The 26,202-nt window shown below is 35.0% G+C and overlaps 1 protein-coding gene across 1 annotated transcript in view; it reads right to left on the bottom strand.

The window, feature by feature from the left end:
- LOC143075437 (vezatin-like) overlaps window positions 1-7,039 on the bottom strand; it is a 45,276-nt gene extending 38,237 nt beyond the window's left edge. The window contains exon 1 of the mRNA XM_076250847.1: window positions 6,899-7,039. Within this exon, the coding sequence (XP_076106962.1) occupies window positions 6,899-6,934 (36 nt within the window). The 5' untranslated portion in view covers window positions 6,935-7,039. The remainder of the gene's footprint in view (window positions 1-6,898) is intronic.
- Window positions 7,040-26,202: the final 19,163 nt, after the last annotated feature.

The following is a 26,202-nucleotide window of genomic DNA, read 5'->3' as shown; positions in this document are numbered from 1 at the left end:
CTTGTAATAAGTAAAGGGTGCAAGCTTCCCAGTAATTCCAAGGTGGCTCATATAATAAGTAATAATACATTCCTTTAAACACTTAGCCTTGTTATTACAGCTAAGTTTATCCATTAAAAGCCTTGCCTCATTGATTTACCATGGTTAATCAAAAATGTATTAATTTAATTAAAAAATCAAAAAAAAATCAAAAATTATTTATCGAGGCTATGCATTTAGTTTCTGTGCAATTCTCAAGAGTTCCATAGAGCCCGCTATAAATTAAAATATTTTTGATTTATTTTACAAATAACAATATGTTATTACAGAATTAGAAAATTTAAAGAAGTAAAGAGTAGACAAGTCATGAAAGTATTCGTAATAACACATGCAAGTTATTTTCTGTAATAACCCTATTAGGCGAGTGACTTTAACCATAAAATTAAATTTTTAATGCACCTACCTAACACACGGCTAAATTATATATCATTTGAAAGCTACACATCTGTACTATCTGTTTTGCCCGGTCGTAAAAAAATCGTACGGTGCAATTTCCGTCAAATCAAGATCAAAGGCCAAGGACGAATAAGTGCATATTTTCTAAGATTTCAGCCTGATTACATAATATGACTTTTATATACTAAATTCACACATGCAAACAATTTAAACTTTTAGCAGAGAGATTAACAGTCATTATTCAAATGCATTTTTTAATATTTAAAGCGTGTTTTTGACAGAGAGCACATGTTTCCTGAAATTCGAGCAAAATGTGTGAAAACCCGAATGTTTCTTTCTGGTGCAAATGCTAATCAATTAAAACTGAGTAAAACCCTGTAATGACTATCAAAGAAGTTTTTGACATCATAAAATTTCCTAAAATTATGCTTACTTCTAATCAAACAGCAAATCATAACAACTCATACAGTTGCCCAAAATACCGTCATCTGCGAAAAAACAGCTTTTAAGCATTTCTTCCTATTAAAACATTGTATGTGGTCAATATAAGATTTAATAAACAAGTTCTTAAGAATCTGAAAAATTTAGAGTGAATAAATATGTGCGCGAATCATCTTATTGCTTGAAATAAAGGGGGTGAAACTAAGAGATTGCAATCTGCATTGTAACTACCAGACTGAAATAAACATATTTCGACTTTTCTAATTGTTTGATTTGTAGCTTCATTATAAATATTGATGTAGTGAAAAGACCTTTTATTTATTTAATGTGAATTGAAAATTTAGACCAAAATAAATAGAAAATAAATTAATGAAAATTGAAATTTCAAAGAATTTCAAAAACTAGTAAACACATTATAAAACTTGACTACTTGATTGCTTAAATTGCGTTGCTCTTTGTTTAATTAATTCATCAAATAAGAATAATTTTGAAGAAAAAATAACCATTAATACGCAACGATTCTAGTTACAACTAGACTTCCTGAATAGCTTGAATGACTAGTTCATTTTTCATACGAGGATGACTTCAGGTAAGAGTTTCTGATGACGACTGAAACGATGCTATCATTATCTTGAAACTTCACTTTCCATTATATAGATGATGTCATCTCACTGAATAGTGCAAAATTTGTGACAATGTTGGACTCGTATTTTCAATTGAAATTGAAAATAAAAGACTCAACAGATATAGTTTACTCTATCACGTATCTTGAAATCGATGATGAGGGTTGGTTGAGAACAAGTTTTACGACAAAAGAGATGAGCATACAACAACCCATAAAAACACCCCTTACTACCTTACTACTATAAACTTTTCATTTCTATGTAACAACATTATAGCAACGCCTGCATATCTATACTACTAAAGGAGGAGACCGATTTCATTGAGACTCAACTCCTCTGAAATAAAGGCAACTATAATATATCGCTATTCAATAGTTATCAATCGATTTATTAGTAACTGAAATAAATCCGGGTCACAAAGCAAAAACTAGGAAAACGCATCAACTATAAGAGAAACACAACGATATAACAGAAACACAGAACTGCTACAAAAACAAACGCCAACATACAAAGAAACAGATTATTCGATACCAACTGCCATATGCCTGACTTGGTACAAGACATTTGAAGAAAAATGGTGGTTTAAACATGTTTTAAACCAGAGTTCAAAGTCAAAGTTGAAATCATCCCTTTGAAAATTTCATGGCGCCACTACGAGTTGGTTGACAATTATGAGATATCTGTTTCGTCAGATGACGACTGATAAGTTCCATCGACGTAACCAAATTGCCGTCATTTCTGCCGTGAGTGTCACCAACCGAATAAGGCTTGGCACCGAGTTAGGAAATACATGAGCCACAAGACGGGTAAAAGAGAACCGTGGTGTAGTGGTTAGTGCATCGGACTACTAACACAAAGGTTCCTGGTTCGATTCCCGTTCCGTGATGAAAATTCCAGGGACTGAATTTTAGGCTCTTCCTTGACACCATTTGTGAGTATGGTCTTGAGGAAACGATGAAAGTCCGTCGGAAGGGGACGATAAATGGCTGACCCGTGTTAACAGAGATCCATATCTCTTGCACGTTAAACACACCTTTGTAGATTTCGAAAAAGAGCAGGCTAATACCGCTACAAGGCAGCACTCTCACCCGCAAAGTGGAAAGCGATTAATTTAAGTTGAAAAGCTTGTTTCCCAATCCACTATAAATAAATATGTTTAGACTAAGACGGGTGTCACATGTAGAACATGATCTACCTACCCTTTGGGAGCCCCTGAGTTCACTCAAAAAAAAATTTGGGGGTTTGTGTTACTCAATCTGTAGTTTTATATGTTGTGTTTTGTATACTGTTGCTTGTCTTGTTTGTTTTTGCCTGGCTTTGTCAGTTCGTTTTTATGAGTTTGATGTCCCTTTGATATATTTCGTCACTATTCAAGTAGTAAAAGGTTTGAAAATTATAGATTAGTGTGGCTAAATGTATCATGATAACGATTTAGTTCTATATATATATATATATCACCGTGAGCAAATTAAGTTATTTTCGCGGATATTTGTCTTATTGCGTTAATCTTCTTCACTTTACTTTGAGGTGATTTTTTGGCCGATTTTCATTACTGCAAGTTAATGTCCTTAAAGTAAAATAATACCAAAGGGACAATCAACATCTCAAACCATGAATCAAATAAAATTAATTAAAACCATGAACAAAATAAAATTAAAGTCCAAGAGACGAACGACAGTCCAAAAAACACAGTATACCATGAAAACGAACACTCCTAAAACAGCGAATGATCTTATGAGGTCAGGAAGGGTATTTTACTTTTTCATTTTGTTATTTCACAACTGCTTATAGTGTTTTACATATACAATGACATGCATTTGTATTTTTAAAGCTTATTTAGAAAATACTCAAAGCATTCAAATAATTAAAGCGATTAAACTTCTAAACACATTTAATATGACTTACTATAACACGATTTTAAACTAAATAAGAAGCAGCCGCATTTTATTTAGTTCGTTTACATCCCGCTTTAGACAACCAAGTGTTTCTAAACAAGGTTACTTATTTCAATGTTGCCTACGATTTAGTCGCAAAGTAATGTTTGCATTTAAACATGCTTAAAAAAAGTAAAAAAGTTTGACTTCGTAAAAAACATATTTTAACCTCAATTAACTTGCATATATTCTTTTCTTACTTTAAATACCCCTTCTTTTATTATGGAAAATCATTCTCCTCCCTGATATTCACAATTAGCGATGTGCTATTTTAACATAGATTAACAAAATCATCGCTATTTGCAGATGGCAGATTTTTGGGCAACTGAAAACACTTCAATAGAAGGCTGTTCCATGAACAATAATTAATAATTGCATCTTAAAATTACAAAACAAATATTCCTTGACCTAAAACATATACATTTATCTATTTTTTTAGCATACAAATATCGATTCCCCAAGATATATTTTGCTTCTGAATAATTTTTCATTTTTTTAGGATTTGTGATAAATTTCAATTTCCGGGAAATTTTGCGCATCGAATCTCTTATTTTTTGTTTGATTTGGAAATTATGTATCATGTTCCATAAAGTTCATATGATCTTTTAGAAAGTTTTATTTTACAAGAATTAGAAAATGGCGTTTTATTTAGTAATCGCAAAAATTGGAATGTTTTCTCATGACCTTTGACCTTGATTTAACAAAAGTTGCACCGTACGATTTTTTTACGACCGGGCAAAACAGAAAGTACAGATTAACAGCTTTCGAATGATATATAATACAGCCGTGTGTTAGGTGGGTGCATTAAAGTCGTTAACTAAGCGTCTTTTTGAAATAAGTCACTCGCCTATATAGAGATATCTCTGAGGTATAAAGCCAAACAATTGAGAGCTCTGATAAAAATATGACAATTATGTTTCAGAAAGGGTGTTAAAAATAAATAAAAGAATAAGAGGCTCCTTAGAGCCTGTATCTCACCTTGGTCTAACATGCATCTAACAAAGGACTCTCCAACATTGTAGAGAAGAATAGACCTCATGACAAAAATCTTTATTTTGTTGATCTTGTTTTATTGATATTTTAGTGTTTAGTTTATCTCTATCTTCTTTAGTTTTAGCTCAAAACACAAAAGAGGGTAACAAAATTCCTCTTTTAAGGGCAATCATTCCTATGAAGAGTGACAGTCTACCTACTATATTGGCAAAATTTGACTTCATTAATAGATCTTGCCTTGCTGATAATTTTTGTGATTGTAAAGTGTTTATTCATGTTCATATGAGGCATAAAAAAAATCAATAAAAATATTCCTCTCAATACTGTCTTTTGATTTTAAGAAGTTTCTGTCCAAGTTTGGTAAAAATCTGGGATAGTTTATGAATCTAATAAATGTTATAAAAACTTTAACCTCAGAGTAAATGTATTGTTTCCCAGCAAAATAACTAACTTCATTTATAAGTAAAAGACGGAAAAAATGGAATTTTATTTTTACAAAATTTACTTCTGGATACTATCTTATGATTATAAACATGCTTTTGTCCAAGTTTGGTACAAATCAAGGATAGTTTAAGAAAGTTATTAAAAGTTTAAACAACTGTAACCACAGAGTGAATATTTGTGGACGCCGCAAACGACGACAATGACAACGCCGACGGAATGTAGGATCGCTATGTCTCGCTTTTTCGACTAAAGTCTAAAGTCGAAGGCTCGACAATAATATTCAAGATAATAACAAAAAACTGCATACTTTGTTTAAAATTAACAATTCAGGGGCAGCAACTCTAGAGGTTTTCCGATTTGTCTAAAATTTCAGGGCAGATAGATGTTGACAATTTTACCTCATGTCAGATCTGCTCTAAAGCCTTTGGTTTCGGAGATATAACTGTCCAAATATGTGCAAACAAAGAGTGGCAGGTAGGTGAAACTTTCCTAAATGAAGAGATAAATGAAAATACAAATTGAGGACAGATTATATGGATCCAAGGCTGTCAGTTGGCTCCAAAAGCAACATAGCGATGCATCAATTTTAGACAGGCAAATATTCACTTTTTTATATGGGAGAGCTTTAACATCCAACGGCCCCAGCTTGTCTGGCAAAATAGCTGTTGGAGGTCAGAGTAATCTCTGATTAAGGTCAGAGTAATCTCGGACTAACAGCCATGTAGACTAATGGCAATGTACAAAATGAATGAATGAATCTTTATTGCAGAAGCATAGACATGCTATGGCAAAATTAACAACATATATTACATAATATAAAAAAATGTACATCTATGATCTCCCATTGTATCTTGGAGGAACCACAGTAGGTATATATTTTTCCCATGTCACAGTCTATTTAAGAAATAATTCATGGAAGCCATAGATTTTTTGGAAATTTACACATGGCCTGGGCCGTGATATTCGAATTTTATCCTGAGCGTTAGCGAGGGATAAAATTAACGAATATCACGGCCCAGGCCATGTGTAAATTTACAACAAATCTATGGCTTCCATGAATTATTTCGATTCTATTATAGGACAAATACGATCATTAAAAAACTGAAGCGATGATGGGTATACCGTGTGTGTGGCTGTTCTATTTTACCCACTGTTCGATAAATGTAAAACAAATCTAATAAACCTGCATGAATGATTTCTTAACTAACCGCTAGAAAAAATGTGATTACTTTTTTTACTTCTCAGTAAACCCAACATTTGCAATTTTAGATTTGCATTTTTTATCGTAAGTTACCGTCAAATTCACTGTTGACATGTTGTAACCAAGGAGCCGCCATGTTGACTTGCTGAAATCAGTAAATGTGCGAATATTGCAATAGAACAGAAAACTAGCAACACCTACCTCAATACTTTATTTTAATGCAATTGTATCCGAGTTTAGAAGGTAAACACAATAGAAAAACCTTCAGCTTTGACGTTTTCATTCGTATGAAGTCATGTTTTGAGATGACGTTCATGCGCAAAAATCATTACTGGAATTTCGCGGAATTTTAATTTGTTTTGTTTTTGTCCATTTTTCCGTTCTCTAATGTGTAAATTCTTTTTGTTATGCATCAGAATCAGAATAAATGTGCTGTAGGGTTTTATTCAATTGTAATTGTTAACACAGCGATATCCACAACCGTTTACACATAGGTTACGATACGTGTGGATTTACGTGGGAGGCATATTTAAACAGCCATTTGTGTACATCTTGGAGTCTGCGCTAAGTATAGATATATCGAGAATTTTATCACGGTGTTGTTTACAAAGCGAAAGAAGCACGTCATATTAGAATATTACATATATCCATAAGCTGTGACTACTACATGTATAACTCATACAGTCTAAGTTTCAGCAATAAATTATGATACTCATTATTTATGAATTTATGATACATTTTTATTTCTAAACTTTATGGCAAAGGCAATTATTGATTTGTGTTTGGAGTGGACCACTGATTTCTAAACCACCGTAAATTAAAAATACCGCAAAATAAACATCCTCGTCTGATTCTTCGTCCATTTCAGCGATCGTACTACAACAACTATTGCAATACAGAATGTGTAAAATAAACTACAGGTTTGCAATCATTGGACAAAAAGGTAACGGGGAACGACACCACTACTTTAATCTCAACTTCGATTTACTAATAAAATCCTCCTTCGAAGGGACACTTTAGCTAGCGGTGTGAATATGCAGTTCTAGAAGATCGAAACTGAGACTACTATAACACATAACTATATGTGTTATAGTAGTCTCAGATTGAAATAGAGGATCAAGGATGAATTAAGTTATAAACTCAATATACAAAATATGTTAAGATAATCTTCTTCTCCTTCTTCTATTGCAAGGAAATCCTTCAAGTTATGGAATACCACAAATGACAATTATTGGGTATGTGTATTTTGATGTGCCACACCAGGCCACACAAATTTAAAACTTATTTTTACTAAATAAATTTATAAAAATACTTAGAGGACACTTTAATTGTATGAAGTCACAATATAAGGAATAAAAATACTTTTGAATGCCTTAAAACAAAAATGCCCATTGACATGGCCCCATTATTTCTTTTTATAAATCTGTAATGTATAACTATAAGACATCTGTAAAAGTCTTTATAAAATCTTTGTTATTTTTTGATAGTTCTTGAGATAAACTTGTGAATGATAAAGCTAAGAAAAGTCAAGAGAGAACATTTTCCCGCCAAAATTTCAATGACTTGTATCTCGAAAATAAGCACATTGACCTATATTTTATTTTTGCTCTCTTGATTACTTTATTAGTCCTCTAAGTTATAAATCTGTAATGTATAACTATAAGACATCTGTAAAAGTCTTTATAAAATCTTTGTTATTTTTTGATAGTTCTTGAGATAAACTTGTGAATGATAAAGCTAAGAAAAGTCAAGAGAGAACATTTTCCCGCCAAAATTTCAATGACTTGTATCTCGAAAATAAGCACATTGACCTATATTTTATTTTTGCTCTCTTGATTACTTTATTAGTCCTCTAGTCTATCAATATATACTAGTGTTATGAAAAACCTGTTATTTTGAATCTGAGTAGCAAACTTCCTTCCTGCGTAGAAAGTACTAGGTGAAAGCTAGACTTATGAATTGCTTTTCCGGTTACGGCAATTGTTAAGCTTTCTGCTTAAATTAGTGCGATATGATCTAGTTATGATAGACCATTGTTGTTTAATATACAGTTCCATTTCTATCTAAACAAATATTGATATATATAGGAACAACGCAATTACAATAAAAAGAGATATTTTTTATAAAGTTACATTACTGTCTGTACATCTCAGTTTCATGATCGGCCATTTTTATGCCTTGTCCACTAGATCATGTTTAGCGACTGAATTGATGTTGCTGATCATCAACTTGCCTTTATTCTGAATCCTATCGATCATTTAAAATAAACGTATTCTAAAAAGGTTACCAATTCATCACTGTTATTAGATCTTTGAATATACTTTTTATTGGTATTAATATTTATTTTGTTATCGGTAAATTAAAAACAAACTTAATTTTATCGTTATAAACATACCGGTATGTACTTTCATGGATCTACAATCTGTCGATACCAGCCCTGGTCTTGTTTTTCTCTGGCTATTTATGATATCTTAACACTAAATCCATTGGTCGTTGGATGTGTATTGATTGATAATTAACTTTTATATTTTATTTTTTATTAGTTGTTATTGGTTTTGATTAAGCTGTCAGTAACTGCGATCGAGTAATCTTAGATCTGTACTTTTGTTGTTGGAATGTACAAGAACATGGTTACGTCTTCTCTGTGATTTTATTAGATATATATAAGAAGATGTAGTGCCAATGAGACAACTCTCCATCCAAGTCAATTATTTGTAAAAGTCAAAGTAGATGTGCATCATAGATGTATCTATACTATTAAACGAGAAGACCTCATTTTGTGTGTCGCTTCTCTTCCTTCCACTATACATTACTCATCATGCCTCCGTGTTCTTTAGGTAACATGCATAGTCGCATTTGTCATCCATTCTTATGATTAGGGAGCTACCATTTGATTTTTAGGGGGGGGGGCTAGGATGAAAAATTTTGTCCTGCATTTTTTTTAGTTGTAATCTCTGTCCTGCCTTTTTATTTTTCACTCTATTCGGTCCTGCCTTTGTTTTTTATTAGTTTATCCTGACTTTTTTTTACCTAAATTGTCATCCTGCCTTTTTTTTTTGCAAAGTGTCTCATCCTGCCGGTTTTTTTTACTCAAAACTCCTGTCCTGCCTATTTTTTTCAAATTTCATCCTAGCCCTCCCCCCCCCCCCCCCATAAAAATCAAATGGTAGCTCCCTTATTCAGATTGTTTTGTATAATTTATAATTCATAGCCAGAAATTAGTAGTGGTTTTGCTAATTAATATTCATAATATGTAAATGAGAATTGTACCACGTGATAGTACTTTGAACTGGACTGGCTTGATAGGCTTGATATCATTAAAATCTTTAAAACACGGATATTATAAGTTGCCCGTCACAGAGTCCTTATTTACTGAAGAGACATGAATTGTCGAAATGCGCATCTGGTGCAACGAAATTGGTACCGTTGATTTTATTACAATCACTTTGATATTTCCGTAAAGTTGTCAGGCGGTCAAAATCAAAACAATGAACGCGAATTTAGTTAATTTTTCGTGCCTTCGTGAGTTTATTCTTCTTGAAATAGTGACATTTTAATTTTACGTGGGAACCTAGAGTTCAACGACTACACATACAAGGTTTGGACTTGCTTATTCTTTGGAAATTCAAGTCTCATATTTCACCTGTTTTTGTAATGACCTTGTAAGCCAATTTTCAACACGAAGTTTGCAAATTTGACGTTTCAGCAATTTTAGCCTGTATTTTACACTGCAATGTTAAAGGCCTCTCGCTTCGATTTTTAAAATAGCTCAGGAACCTGTATTTTTGCAACAACAGTCATTATGTTTCGTTTAAATGGTGTATATTGTTGTGTATATTCATTTTCTGCCCCGGCAACCTGTCTATCACTTAAATTAAAATTAAAACAGACATTTTTTCAAAATTCCCTATCATTTTAATGTAATTTCCGTGACCCGTATCCGATTTCTTTAGTATAATATTCAAATAAGCAAAGTGGCGTTGATTTCTGGATATGTTGTGCTTACAAAAAGTGTTTTAGTTTGCATGTGCTACTCTTATATAAATACTATGTGCTACTATATATGTGCTGATATTAGACATTTGTTTTAATATATCTTGCTTAGCTTTTATTCTGCATGTGCTATCTATGTATTAATATATATGTGTGATGTCTGTATGTTTGTGTTGTATGTGTATCTGATGTTATTACATGTATGTTTTGTTTATTAATATCAGTCGGTTAAAGAGCTCTTAAGAGCTCATGTTCTTTGTTATTATGTATATATGAAACCCCGACTTTAAATAAAGATTACTTTACTTTACTTTACTTTACTTTATTGAGTTATTTTGGGAGAAAAACGACAAAATAGGTGTCCGGATATTGTTTCCGTTATCAGACTGACTTTTAGTCATAGATAAGACTTCCGGTTAAACATGCACAAGAACAGCCAATCGTATGATAGATTACAAAAATAAAAATAAATAAGCCAATCAGAGTGTTCTCCATATCATGGTTTTTAGATCGCAAGAACCACAACTGTTATACCTCCTACAAACTACGATTATACAATTATAATATACAGATACTCTCTGTATTCTGTCTACTTTTTTTCTGAAATATTTACTATCTAAGGAGTCATATACCAGTTGCATATATATTGAAATAAGTAAAACATGTGGAAGCAATAATGTGTCCATAGTATACGGATGCCACATCGGCATTATCATTTACTATGTTAAGTGTACCGTAAAATGGTTAAAATCTCCAATTTGGCATTAAAATTAGAAAGATCATATCATAGGCCTAGATACCGGGAACATATTTACTAAGTTTCGAGTTTGTTGGACTTCAACATCATCAAAACCTACCCAGTCGAAAAAAACTTTAACATGAAGCGGGACAGACGGACGGACGGACTCGTGAACGAACGGACGAACAGACTAGAAAACATAATTCCCATAAATGGGCATAACAATTTATTGTTGAAAGTGAAAACGTTAACTTGAAGCCGGACAGAAGGACGGTACAACGAACGACCGGACGAACAGACTAGAAAATATAATTCCCATAAATGCGACATAACAATTTATTGTTGAAAGTGAAAGTAGTGATTTGGCCAAAATGAAAGTAGGGTAGAAATTAGAGGGAGGTAGACTTATTCGGGACGTCGGGATCGAGTGTATTTAAGCTCGGGATCTCGAGATTGATCTTTACGGGATGCGGGAATATTTCTTTTTTGATTTCGGGATGTCGGGATATGAATTTCGTTAAAATACGCATATCGAGATTTCATGTTTTTAAGCCCAGTTTCGGGATCAGGGCCCGTCAGACCACCCCTCAAATGAGCCTTAGTCATTTATACGCGAATCAAATCCTGCCATGTAAATAGGGCTCTCAAAAGGAAAAGCACTTATGGATTGTCCTAGAAGCAGTTTCATTTATTTCATGTTTGAAGCGGTGCAAATTTTTAATTTAATTTGACTTTTACCAAAAATGCATTGTAGCAAAGGGGAAGAATAATTGTGGTATAAAGCCAGAAACAAGAAAAATAATTGAATTTAACAGAAATGAAACACATATAAACAGACTTTGGAAAAAGGGAGAGGGCTATTGATACCTTATATGAAATTCTCCAGATAAAAATATCTTTTACAAAAATTCATCCTACAACAGTTTACAAGCTGTATATGCCCGCGTTCTAGTTTCTATCTATTTATATCTATCTGATGAGTTGAGCCTTTTTCATCTGATTTATAGTTCGTTCTTATGTTGTACTGCTACACCACTGTCCCAGGTAAGGAGGAGAATTGGGATTTCCCCAACTTGTTTAAACCCACCCCATACCTTGTCCTTTTGAATCTTTTATTTATATTTGCTATCATTACAAAGTTATATTATAGTACAATAAAATTGAGAATGGAAATAAGGAATGTGTCAAAGACTGAGATGACATTAGTCCGACAAAAAAGCAGAAAACATCCCTAGGCCACCAATGGGTCTTCAACACAGCAATATAATCCTGCACACAGTAGCTGGCTTATGATGGCCCCAAAACAATAATGTATACAAGCTAAAAGCTTAGAATTAAACAACAAAAAAAGTGTAACGTGAGAGTACCCAAATTGGAACAATTTTGACAGTTTTTTTCACCCACGTTGATTTATTATCCAGACAAAAGTTCCAATTATGTGGGGAGTTTTTTTGTGTGAATGTATCATTGTCCAAACTATGGTTCCACCAATTTAATTTTGAATCTATATTGAATCATAAAAAAATTTGTTCGATTTGACCTCCAAACAACTCATGATTCTGAAATAAGGAGTACCCAAATTACATCCGTGCTTAAATTCGCAGCCTTAGAAAATCGAATGACTGATAATTACTGATAATTTGTGTAATTTCTTTAAATATTTAGAACAATTGGACATATATCTATGCTTACTTTTCATTTCTTAAGAAATTGAGGCTTGTAACATATTTTATTTGTTGATTCTAAAAATATGACCTTTTAGTAGACGTTGCATGTCGACGTTTCCGTACAATTGCCCTTTTGCAGTTATACTTCATCTATTGATGTATACCGTGAACGTTTTGTGCATATTCAAATAAATTTACTTATGTTGACAAACGTGTATAATGTCAAATAATAAAAATACAAATTGTTTCGTCTCTAAGAAAACGTGTAAGATTTCCGCTGCTACTTTTACTTTTAAAACAAGTCGGCAAGTCGGGTATTCGGTGCAATTTGGGTACCGAGACGTTATGTGGTAATTTAATTTAAAACATTAATCCAACTGCTTTATAAGAATTCGTATTAATGTACATGAGACAACCTCCCATAGCCACCAGAGAGCCTGTAATTCAGTGGATGTCGTTTGTGTATGTGTTACATATTTGTTTTTCGTTCATTTTTTTTTTTATATAAATATGGCCGTTAGTTTTCTAGTTTGAATTATTTTACATTGTCATTTCGGGGCCTTTTATAGCTGACTATGCAGTATAGGCTTTACTTATTGTTGAAGGCCGTACGGTGACCTATAGTTGTTAATTTCTGTGTCATTTTGGTCTCTTGTGGAGAGTTGTCTCATTGGCAATCATGCCACATCTTCTTTTTTTAATATTTGTTGATGTTAAAAACATGTTTACGGTATGACCTCCCGAACAAAATGTAATATCAACATGCAATTATCAAACATATATAAATTATTATTTTCATCATTATTATACCGGTTTTCCCTTACTTCTATTCTTTTTAAATGCTGCACATACATGTATACTGACTGAGGCAGTTTTAAGCCTTATTCAAGAAAAATTATTTCAACTGCAATATCGGGTATTTATCAATGTTTTATACAAATTCTCTACATTTAGCTACAAACCTATACTCTGTGTCATGCCTTTCCAACTTATTATGTTTGTTTATTATACTGTATCAATAGCCTTTAATATTGAAGTTCAAAATTTTGCAATATTTCTTTCAATTTCAAATTAATTATTTATCTTTAAATTTGTTCCGTTATTGAGAATTTTCCTAAGTTGACCGTAGGGAATAAGCAATAATATGAATTAAAACAATAGTAGGGATAAACATCAATCTAGGCTTTTAAAATAAAAAAAAATGTATTTCTGCTCAGGTATTTGCATTAACAAGATAGACAATTGTAAATTGATTTTAGTTTATCCCGTTACAGTTGATATCCATTCTACAAAGTGATTTATTATTTTCATTTCATAAATGAATTGGTTTTCCGATCTGCCATATACAAAACCATATATGTAAATCTGGACAGTTGGGTCATCGAACAAGAAATATGAAAGCACTGCTTATCCTGCTCATAGTTATTCCTGTTGACGCTGTTTTATATTCTGACGTGAAACGTTTGAATGAATATCTATTGGCGAATTACTCCAGACGTTTACACCCCAGAATCAACCTTAGTGAACCAGTTACAGTAAATATTGATCTTTACTTGACTTCAGTAATCGATTTTGATGTTTTAACCGGAATTTTGACGTTTGCTGGAACATTTTCATTATCATGGGACGATGAACAAATTGGTGCGAGATGGAATAATTCTGAATTCAGTGAGATTACTAAGACACAACTAAATGTACATGAAGTATGGGTTCCAAAGATTTATATTCGAAATATGGTGGAACAAACTTCAATCTTTCAGTTCAGCAGTTCGTTTGATAGTGATTCCGCATTTGTATCCTTTTTGCAAAATGGAACAGCCCAGACAACGTTGCTAACAGTCCTGCAGACAAGTTGTTCTACGGACATTACCTATTATCCGTTCGATAAACACACATGCGATTTTTCGTTCGTTACTCTCAACTTCTACAGCACCGTTATTCCGAGAACTTCATTAACTACAATGTTAAATATTTACACTATTGAAAATTCTGAATGGAAATTATCATCTTCAGTTTATAATGACATTTCATTTGGTCCTATTTCCATGAACATCATTTATGTTTTAAATTTAACTCGGAAACCGTACTTTCTGGTTCTTAATTTAGTTTACCCATCTATTATTATATGTACAGTAAATAGTTTATCATTCTTGATACCAATAGCATCAGGTGAGCGATTGTCTTTCTGTGTTAGTCTCCTGTTAACATACATTGTTTTCTTAACAACTGTTTTGGACAAACTTCCATCTACGGACACCGTGTCTTTGTTTAATGTATTTGTGTTTGTTCAGCTCATTTATAGTAGTTTGACTGTTTTGGGAATAATAAAAACACTTGGGTACTATCATTATGAAGGCAACAAAGTCGTTCCAGTGGCATACAAAAACATTGCTAGATTGTTTCTTCGTTGCCATGGCAAAGTCAAGATTTCCCCAAAAACGACGACTTCGTCAAAAACATCCAAAGAAGGCCATCCATCTCTTGCATGTATGTGCAATGTTGACCAAATAAATCAAACAAAAGGAGATTTGAAAAATAATGACAATAAGGATGACTCGGCAGCGCTTCGCAATAACTACGATAATATTGCATGGCGAGACGTAGCAAGAGCTTTAGACAGAATTATCAATATAATAGCTACAATTGTTGCTGTGTTAAACATTGTTGTGTTTTTGATAACAATGATTAGATTGCACGAAGCATGAATTGTTATCAAAGAGGAGATTTGCATTGGTTTTTTTTTTCACTTTTTTTTTATTGTCAAATTAATAAAGAAACATTAATGGAAAATTAAAAACCAATTCTTCAGAGAACAATTGAAGGTCTTTCCACCTCGATAATTAGAATGAAATTTAGAAAAAAAAGTTAGAAAGGGTCACTCCTTGTTGATGTAATTTGGTACCTCAACTGATATAGAAAAATAAGATTAAATATAGGTATATACAGAAAATTTAATTGTTTTATAATGAACAAAAACAAATTTAAAGCAAAGGTCAAAATCTAGAACGTCAAGTTGACCTTTGACCTTGACCTCAATTTCAAGGTCATAGGTCAGTGATCTCAAATCAAAAAACCCCAGGTCAATCACTTGTATGGTTGTAGAGAAATATCGATTTAAAAAACAAAAGGGGAGAAAACTCCTTAAAGGGTTGACAAAACACTTCGACTCAAATGGGTTGAAGTTGCCTCTTGTTGTAAACAGTAATTAGGCAAACACATCGTATCATTAACTGTTACAGTTTCTTTTGAATAACGATAACAAGCAAAATTCTAAATTTTTAACATGACCTTGACCTTTGACCTTGACCTTAATTTCAAGGTCATGGGTCAGTGAACTCAAATTGGAAGGTCCGAGGTCAATCACTTGTATGGTTGTGGAGAAATAACGATTTCAAATACATAAGGGGAGAAAACTCCTATAAGGGTTAACCAAAAACACTTCGACTGAATAAGTTGAAGTTGCGCCTTATTGTAAACAGAGATTTTGCAAACATATCATATCATCAACTGTTACAGTTTCTTTTGAATAACGATAACAAGCAAAATTCAAAATTTATAACATGACCTTGACCTTTGACCTTGACCTCAATTTCCTTTATATGGACCAAGGACTTCATATCAAAAGACTATAGGCCTCTACAACTTATACTGTATGAATTAATCCAACATATCGTTTATTTTAAATTTTCAAAGGGAAATAACTCCCATAAGATGTCTTCTGATCACCCCAGTCAAAGTAAAACAAATCATTCTTAAGAGTAGACGAACAATTTGGTGAAAACAGTTTGTAAAAATCTTATACGGTTTTTGAGATATAGCGATAACAAGAAAAAGGGGACGCGGGGAGATAACTCCTATAAGAATAAGTGTTCGGTCACACAGGGTGAGTTTTGAAACCTCCATTACTAAACAACATCATTGGCCAAATATCCATTCGATATGTTGTAAAACAAAAAAGCATCTCAGACGGCAGAAGAAAAAAAAAAAAAAAAAAAAAAAAAAAAAAAAAAATAATCAGAAGAAAAACAATAGGTCTTTCCACGAAAAGTGGAAAGACCTAATTATTACTTATTTTTTATTGTATTAAAGTATGTAGATTTTAGTGTATCATATTACATGATGGATTTGGAATTACTTTAGATATTAATGAAGAGTTATATTTGGATATGATTGGCATTTCTACTAACAATCTGTTTTCTTTAAGTGCTAATTGTAAAAAATAAAAGATGTGGTATGACTGCCAATGAGACAACTGTCCGCTATAGGCTCAGATGTTAACAACTATACGAAAATAAGAAGTTATAGTATAATTACAAATGAAACTTCTCTCCGCCAGATACCGTATATCATAGAAATTTAAAAAAAATATATAGGTCCACGTACGTCAAAAAACAAAAAGAGTAAAAGCGATATCGCATTTCAGCTACAAAAAGGCTCATGGTGCACATTTACTGGCAGACTTGTATCTATAGTTACTAAAATAACATTAATTATGTGGAAAACAAAAGGGTTTGGAGTGGTGTAATTTTTAATCTACACCATTGTCCTATATTAGCTATATATAAAGTTGAATTCTTTGATTTGTCGTTTTTACCCGATGTCAGCCGTCATCGGGTAAAAACGACAAATCAAAGAATTCAACTTTATATATAGCTAATATAGGACAATGTTTTAGATTGAAAATTACACCACTCCAAACCCTTTTGTTTTCCACATAATTAATGTTGCCAATAATTAACAAGTTCCGGGTCGAATCCGATACCAATACCAATAGTATATTCTGTTACCTATTATCTTATCTGTACGTTCCGTATCTGACAGGCGCACCACCAAAGTTTAACGGTGTATTTAGGATTTTGCTATATATACGGGTCATAATCACAGGGTTGACACTACTAAATTCATCACAAGACTAAAAACACATTCTGTATTTATAATTTGTCTAAATAACAGTCCAACAATTTTAGATTCAATTTGGTAATGTTAGATGAGTTCGAATCCCAGTCAGGAAAGAACAAAATATTAATTTGCTTACGCAAATTACAGATCAGACATTATTGGACTGATATTTAGACGAATTGTATATAGACACATTTGATTGTCATTAAATTCTACTGCAAAGGAAGGATTTAGTGAAATGTGTTGAAATATCCCTTTTGTTAAGTTTGTAAAGTCAATATTTGTATAGTTAACTATAAAAATCCTTGGTAAAGTGTATATATATGAAGTATCGTACGGGATCATTAGAATGGTAATTGAAAGTGTATGTTTATTGAAACAACATACAATGTATCAATTATAACTCGACTTAAACATGGCTGCGTGCTTTGTCGAAGCTGTTGCATTTTGTTATGTTCTGCAGGATCGTATTTATTTGATCAGACTACATGAAGATGAAGGATTTACAAAAGGTTAACTATTTTTTACTTGAAGGGGTGTGAAAAGATTTAAGTGGGCGATAGAGAACAAATTGGGAAACAAAGTAGGGTAAGGTAGAGACGAGGATATGTGAATTATAAAATCTCAAGCACCGAATCTATGATCTTTTCTAACAATCGCTTGCTTGCTTACAATTCTTTTCATAGATTTTTTATAAATATTTAAAAAGTAATATTAATCGCTAGTGAAACATTCTTTCGCTTACCAGAAATAACAAAAAAGTTACCCTTTTTCAAATGAAAGAGTTAGAAGAACTAGAAATTAATTTGGTGTGTCCTAAAAGTAGGCCACTGCTACTCAAAAAAAGACATAACTTCTAAAAGAGAAAGGCTGCAGTTAACAAGTAGTGTGACATCAACAGATGATACATACTGCGAGTCACATGTACCAAAGATTATCAGTTAGGAACAAGTCATGGCAGTGTCCATAACACTTTCGAAACCTTACCTTATAAGTAGCATTCTTGTAAAGAGCTACCCTTTATAAAACATAATCTGACAAAAACACAAGCGGGGCGTTCAGTTTGCACAGTCTCTTGAAAATAAGGTTATGTTTTGACAGTGGCAGACATTCAGCCTCTCGACAGGCCACAAACTAAACGTTCTTGCAATATATGGTTCTTTTTTGCGTACTTAGTTTAAACAATATTTTATTCAAATAAATTGAATTGGATTGGGCAACAGGCATAGTCTATGTAAGACCTTTTGCGTACTTAGAGCGTAACACTCATCCATAGTGTGGCAGGATCTGCTTAGTACCCTTCCGGAGCACCTGAGATCGACCCCAGTTTTTGGTGGGGCTCGTGTTGCTCAGTCTTTAGTTTTCTATGTTGTTTCTTGTGTACTGTTATTTGTCTGTTTGTCTTTTTTTCATTTTTAGCCATACCATTGTCAGTTTATTTTCGATTTATGAGTGGACTGTTCCTCTGGTATCTTTCGCCCCTCTTCTACATCTGTCAATATCAAGGTATGACGCAGATCCTCTATGTTGTGTTGTTACACTACTCTCCATGTTAAGCTAGGTTCACACTGCCGATCAGATCAACTTCATCAAGCCCGATCAAGACAAATTACGTGACCGGGAGACTGGTCTGACTCAATCGACAAGAATGTTCGGTATAGTCTACCTTGCTCGTCATCGATCTGGCTTTCTACCAGAGAGTTTTTAACATGTCAAAAACATTCGAGTAAGGATCGAGAAGCAAGTCACTCGAGAAGGGATCGAGAATTCGTCGAGTAGCGGTCGAATTGATCGGGAAAAGATCGAGTTTGGTCGAAATACAAAAAAATTACCGATCAGTACTCGATCATTTCGACCTTTGCTCGACTAATGTCCGATCGCTTCCAGATCACTGCGACTTCTATATTTATTTTATTCCAGACCAACTCGACCAATACCCGATCCCTTCGCGATCACATTCGACCACTCTTCGATCTCTACCCGCTATACACGAGAACATATGACTGCTACACGATTCTCTGAAAGTGTGTGCAGATATGATAAACTCTCATAACTCTGCTTCCGCAAAAATACATTGGCAATATTATTTTTAACTGTACAAATATTCCTTCATGTACTGTACGTGTCTTTACTCTTGCAAAGAGAGGTAACATTTTAAAAGAGACACAAAAGACACCAAAGGCACAATCAAACTCAAAGGTCGAAAACAAACCGACACAGCCATAGCGAAAAACAAAAACCGACGAGAAGACAAACAGCAGTCCCAATAACATAGAAACATAAAAACTTAGCAAAACGTAACCCAACAAAACCAGGGATCAATTAAGGTGTTCCAGAAGGGAAGAAAATCCTGCAATTGTGGAACGCCGGATTTTTCCCTTTTTTTGGACGATCAATGTATTTGAATGGGAGCATATAGTTAGACCCCCCCCCCCCCCCACACACACACACTTTTACTCTAGGTTGGGAACCCACCTTTTGTTCGAAAGAAATGTACCCTTGATCTTTTTATAGATATATGTAAAGTTGTAAACAGTTTCAGAAAAGGTATCACTTCAGGGGATTGAAATTCTACTTTTGGTTAAATTTAGGGAAATATTATACATATTTGCCCTCTTTTTGCAATATATTTTAGCAAATACATGCAGGTTGTTGCCAGACTGCAAAACGAAATAAATATTTTTAACCGTTCAACTACTGGATATCAAATCTATAAAAAAAAATACTGATTACATACTTATGAACATATATGACACAAGCAGTATGCGTTATTTGTAAAACAGCAAGGAAAAGGGGGTGGTAAACATAAGTACTAATCCAGTGACAAATCTCATTTTGTGGTGTCTATTAAAAAAAACAGCAATAAAACTACCATAACATATCAGTGTCCACTATTAGGAAGTTTTTATAAGCATTGGTTCCTCTTTGTTGAGTAGTGCTAGTCTCTCATACTGCCCACACAGTGATCTTCCTAACATAGATTTCTCGGCGCCCGTTGCTGTCTACATCATCTTGTTCGTCTTCTATGCACTCTTCAAGCTCCGTTACAGCTATTCACCTGTTTCCCTGAGCTCTTACCATCTTGCTCACAAATATCAATTTTTAGTATTAAAATTTAGTTTTGTAAATTAAATACTCACCTTCATAAATTTAGATATCAGTCCACTCGCTGCAGTGTCAACCGGAAACCAGCAAGAAAAAGAACCATGACCCCGTGACAACCTCTCCCACCTGAAACCTGTGTGTTGTCACAATGAAGAGGCATGGACCGTAAAAAATGGTTATAAAAGGCACTATCAGACCTCCAAAAACCAGCTGACATGATATTCGACATAGAGGAGGAATTAAAAATGTTCCAAGAAGAGGCTAAAGCTCTTATTTCGTGTGCTTTAACTTGATGTTTAACTAAAACTGCAGAAGACGCAGACTTATAAGCCAAAATAACAGTATTGCAAATCGAGGTAGAAATGGTTTTAGCAGAAATGTCAGAAATTCTTTTTTTAATAGGAATGAACAACCTAGAAGAACCAGCAGATCTTAATTTAGCTGAAGAAGCTAGGTAAACAAGCAAGGCTCTCACTGGACACAAAACCTGATTATCCGCTGTGGGAGGTAACGCAGGAATAGTAATAAAACCAGAACCTTTATCAGGTAACTGGTTCTTTGCTCAAACAGATGGATCAGTGAGAAGAGTAACAGAAGACTTATCAGCTGCAAAGCGGAGACAAGACTCAGAAATTGCCAAGGCATGTATCTCACTCCTTCTGCTACCAGTAGCCAAAGCTATAAGAAAACAACATTTATAAGATAAAAATTTCAAGGAGGCTGAATGTAAAGGTTCAAAAGGCGGGAACTGAAGAACCTTCAAAACTAAACCTAAGTCCCAAGAACGCCTTTGACGAGGTCTATTAAGGCAAATGGTTTTTTTTATCAACAAAGACAAAAACTCATTGTCACCAAAATCAGAGCCTCCTGAAAGTGATATTGTTCTGGCTATGGCAGATCTATATCCCTTTATAGTAGAAGGAGAATAACCCTTTTCTTCAAAAAGATGAAGAAAAGGAATGGGCCACCCCTTGATTCTGAAGATAAGCCACTACTGTGGAGTTGTCAGTGGCAACCAGTAGTGACTGACCCTGAATCACAGCCTGAACCTGACGGAGAGAAAGGAACACAGCTCTCATCTCTAGCAGATTGATGTGTTCCTCCAACTGAGAACCTGACCAAAGGTCTGATGCTATCCTGCCCTTCAGATAAGCTCCCCAATCCATCAGACTTGTATCTGTGAACACAGTTAGGCTGGGGTCTTGAGGATCCAACAAAACTCCCTTCCGAAGATGTTTTTCCTGAAGCCACCATTGAAGATGAGGTAACAACCGAGGAAGAATTGGAACAGGTGCCTCCCACAACTGAGAAATTGGGTTCCAAAACTCCGACAGATACTACTGGATTGGACGAATGTGTAGACGTCCTAGTGGAATGACGTCCATGATCGAAATCAAGAAACTCACCAGCTGAAGCAATTGAAGAGCTGGGACAGATGAAAACTGAGTCAGAGTATCGACTAACTGACGTACCTTGATTACATTCTCTTCTGGAGGAAGCACTAGACCCAAATCTGTCCGAAAACGTTCTCCCAGGAAATTGAAACTCTGACTGGGAATTATCTCTGATTTTTCCCATGAAATGAAAAAAACCCAGTCTCAGGAGTTAAAGGATAGACAAATTGGTGTTTTCCTCCAAAAGAGATCGACAATGATTCTTGATAAGAGAATCGTCTAGGTAGGAGTGAATGAGTACTGCCTCAGTATGAAGATAAGACACCACCGTCTGAAAAATCCTGGTAAAAACTAGGGGTGCGATAGCCAGGCCAAAGGGCATAGCCTTTAAACTGTAAACCTTGTCTGCCCAAACCAGTCTCAGGAAATGATGAAACTTGTGAGAAATTGGGATGTGAAAATAGGCATCCATCAAATCTAGAGAGGTTGTCCAAGTTCCTAGTTGAATAGTCTACCTGATAGACCTGTTGGTGTCTCCATTTTGGAATGTGGGACCACTAGATACTGATTGAGAACAGAAAGATCTAGAACTGGTCTCACGGGAACCAAGAACAATCGGGGATAAAACCCTAGACGAAAAGGAGGATTGACCTCCTCCAACACACCCTTCTGAATAAGAATGATCACTTCATCTTGTAACAACTGATTCTTTTGAGAATCCTTTGTCACTGACAGATTGGAGGACAGGAGGAGAAAGAGGAGGCTGTTCCAGAAACTGAAGTTCCAATCCCCTCCGTAAAATTCAAAGTACCCACTTGTCTGAAGTTATCAGAGCCCATTGATCTAGAAAGTGGGACAGCCTGCCCCCCACTGGAAGATGACGAAGAGGAGAAGTATAGTTTTCATCTTCCAGTGGGGAATGATTCAACGGAGGGGACAACACATCACTTACCCTGCTTCTTTCCCTTTACAACTTTTTAGTTTTCTTCCCAATAGAATAGTTACGACAAGAAAAAGCTGGTCTCTTCGTAGGCTGTGAAGAAGAAGAGGTAGAAGCCTTGGGTTGATGAGAAGAAGGATTGTTGACCTGAGTAGTCTTGACAAATCTTTTCCAATCAGTGACCTTCACATCCCCCTTGACCACAGGAGGGGCCTTATTCACCTCCTCCTGTAACTGCTCTAAGGAAACAGAGAACAACTTGTCCTTAGACAAAGGAGAACTGACAAGTCTATGCTGAAGCGCTTCAGAGATTTTTATCAAGGATCTTCTGTCTCTTAGCAAGAGTAAAGTTGGCCACAGTACCAAGAAGAAGGAATTGAGACATTCCAAGACTCTTGTCTACCTGAAGCAGCATAGACCTCAAGTTTGAAAATTCCTCCCCTTTGTCCTTTAAAAGAGACCCAGCTGCTGACAAAAAGTGCTCAGCTGCCTCAAGAACAAAAGTCAAACACCTCAGATTATTCTCTGACTTGACATAAGAATCTTGAGAAAATCTGAGGTCATCCAAAGGTTTCGAACCAAGTACACTAGAAAAAGCCCTGTCACAAGTAGGAGCCGACATACCCAAGGAAGATCCATGGATCTCAAAGTCCTTAGATCTACATCTCTCTGGGTAAGAGGCAGGTCCGAAACCAGAGAACTTACTACAACCAGTTTTGCTAGTGTTAGCAAGATTCTCAGCCAGAGAAGAGTTTACAAAAGACAAAGCAGTTGTAAAGTGCTCCGACTCTGGGAAAGAATAATACTCCTTAGACTCTGGCTTGACTATACCTGAGCAAGCCATTAAATCCGAAGCAGTAGAAGAAACCCTAGATGGAGACGACATGGGCATATCTGACATATCCCTGCGAATCGAGTAGACCAGACTCCTAAGGCAATCCGAGTTGCCTGAGAAAGGCTCCTTAGGAATGAAAGCATCTCCCTCTGTGCTTACTACACTGTCAACATCTGAAATACCACCTTGGTCATCCAAAAAGTGACTTCTAGGAGCCAAAGACACCGAATCATCTTCCAACAACTGTCTAGGAGGTCTGGGAGGGTCCGGTGCAGGATCCTGAGACAGACCCCTAGACTCCATAAGACCAAGCCTGTTACCAAACTCCAAGAACTTAGCATTAACAGTAGCTTGAATCTTGTGTATGGAGGTGGTAAGACTCCTCATCTCATCCTTAAAAGAGGATGACTCTGAAGAGGGTATACCACCAAACCCTGGCCAGACCAAACTGATTGAGCCGAATACGGATTAAAGGGCTGGGGATAAGGCGGCAAGTTGGGCATACCCATAGGCATGGAAGGGTAGGCAAAATTCATGGGCCACCTAGTCCAAGAAAAGGGGTCACTCCTGATGCCAGCTGGTCGAGTCTCCTGCCTGCTTGTCGTGCAAGACACAGGAGACGTTGGTATCTCTGCAGGCCTAGTTACGGCATGTGATACCCTGCTAGGCCTAGATAGCCTCAACTGACTAGCACCAGGAGTGAACGGCATAGTCCTGACAGGAACAGGTTCTGAGTCCTGTTCCATACCAACACCTGAAACGCCTGGAATAAATTTCAAACTTCTATCCCCAAAAGTCATCAGAATGGTGGTCGAACGCCAAGGGGGCAACGAATTACTATTGGAAGTATGTATTTGACTGTCACTTACCTCTTGGGTAGCCGAAGCTTGAATTTTATCCATAATATTCAGATAAAATGATGATAAATTTATCTAAATATACTATATATAAACAAAAATATCAATTAAAATTAAAATTAAATAAACAACTTGTTTGCAAAAAATAAACTTTTTCCTCCTCCACAAATGCGTGCAGCATGCGTTGATGAACCGGAAAAAATGATGAAGGTTTAGGACGCACATTTGTCAGGTGGGAGAGGTTGTCACGGGGTCATGGTTCTTTTTCTGACTGGTTTCCGGTTGAATAATGCAGCGAGTGGACTGATATCTAAATTTATGAAGGTGAGGTATTTAATGTAATAAAACCAATTGCTTTATTTCTATCTAGATATTTTAAATGTATGATTTTGCTCGGACCTTCTATAGAATATAAAATATTCGGAGAATTTGTCCATGGGACACTGATAATGCCACAGCTAGCATATATAACATTATAAAGGGTCATTACTCAAGAACGGCCACCTAAATGCGCATTTGAACTGTGTTTTATTGTAATAAGCATTGTGTATAATAAGGTGTTTCACAAAATGTGGTTGAGCCAAAATAAAATTAGAAAACGGAAACTAATATTGTTGGGACGTACGCATGAACCTACGGACGAACAAGGGTAACACTTAATGCCCACTCCGAAGCGGTGTGGAATAAAAAAAAATCGGACGTTTTTATACTAAAATTGTGCATACCCGACCAATTCTCGAGTATCCCTACGACCCATATACGATCAGGTCGATCTGGTCTGGTCGAGATCAGGCTGAGCTCGTGAATAGTTTATTTGGTCTAGCTAGTTGAGTAAAGATCGTGAATTGATCGGAATTATCGAATAAGTATTCATTTTGTTGTCGAGATTGAGTCCTGATGGAGTTATTAAGGAGTCGTGAATGGTCGCGGTAAGGTCGTGTACAGTCGGATGGCGGTCTGGTAGAAGTCGTAAACAGGCCCGATCAAGAATTTGGTTGAGCTTGGTCGTGGAAATTTGTACAATCGGGATCATCGAGTCGATCTGATCGGCAGTGTGAACCTAGCTTTAGTCGTAGGTTGATATTTCACAAATATGTCCCGATCCTCTATGATGTATCGTAGGCTGACATTTTACAAATATGTCCCGATCCTCTATGTTGTATCGTAGGCTGATATTTCACAAATATGTCCCGATCCTCTATGTTGTATCGTAGGCTGCTATTTCATAAGTATGTCCCGAGCCGCTATGTCAAATCGTAGGCTGATATTTTATAAAAATGTCCCAATCCTCTATGTTGTATTGTTACACTACTCTCCATATTAGTCGAAGGCTGATATTTCACAAATATGTCCCGACACATTCTGTATGCTCTCTCGTATTCGATTTTTTGTTTGTTTGACTTACTGAGATACTGCGACTTTGTTCATAGTCTTTGTCTTCTGACTGGTCTACTAAATGTAGTATTTATTCGCATAACCATTCGAATCACTTCCACTACTGTTCCCTTTCTTTCTTTTATTCCGAGATTATGGCATCATTTAAAAATATCGCAAAGTAAAACATAATCCATAGAAGTTATCAATATTTAAGACAATACACCGGTTTTAATCACAATTTTCTGAATATTTCCCTTCACGGAAAAATATATCAGCTATCTTTTACTTGACACGTGATATATCTGCTTATGCTTAGTATTAATTT

This window comes from Mytilus galloprovincialis, chromosome 1 (genome assembly GCF_965363235.1).
Source record: "Mytilus galloprovincialis chromosome 1, xbMytGall1.hap1.1, whole genome shotgun sequence".
Lineage (NCBI taxonomy): Eukaryota > Metazoa > Mollusca > Bivalvia > Mytilida > Mytilidae > Mytilus > Mytilus galloprovincialis.
Note: the sequence above shows the minus strand (reverse complement) of the source record. Positions and strands in the feature narration are given on the sequence as shown.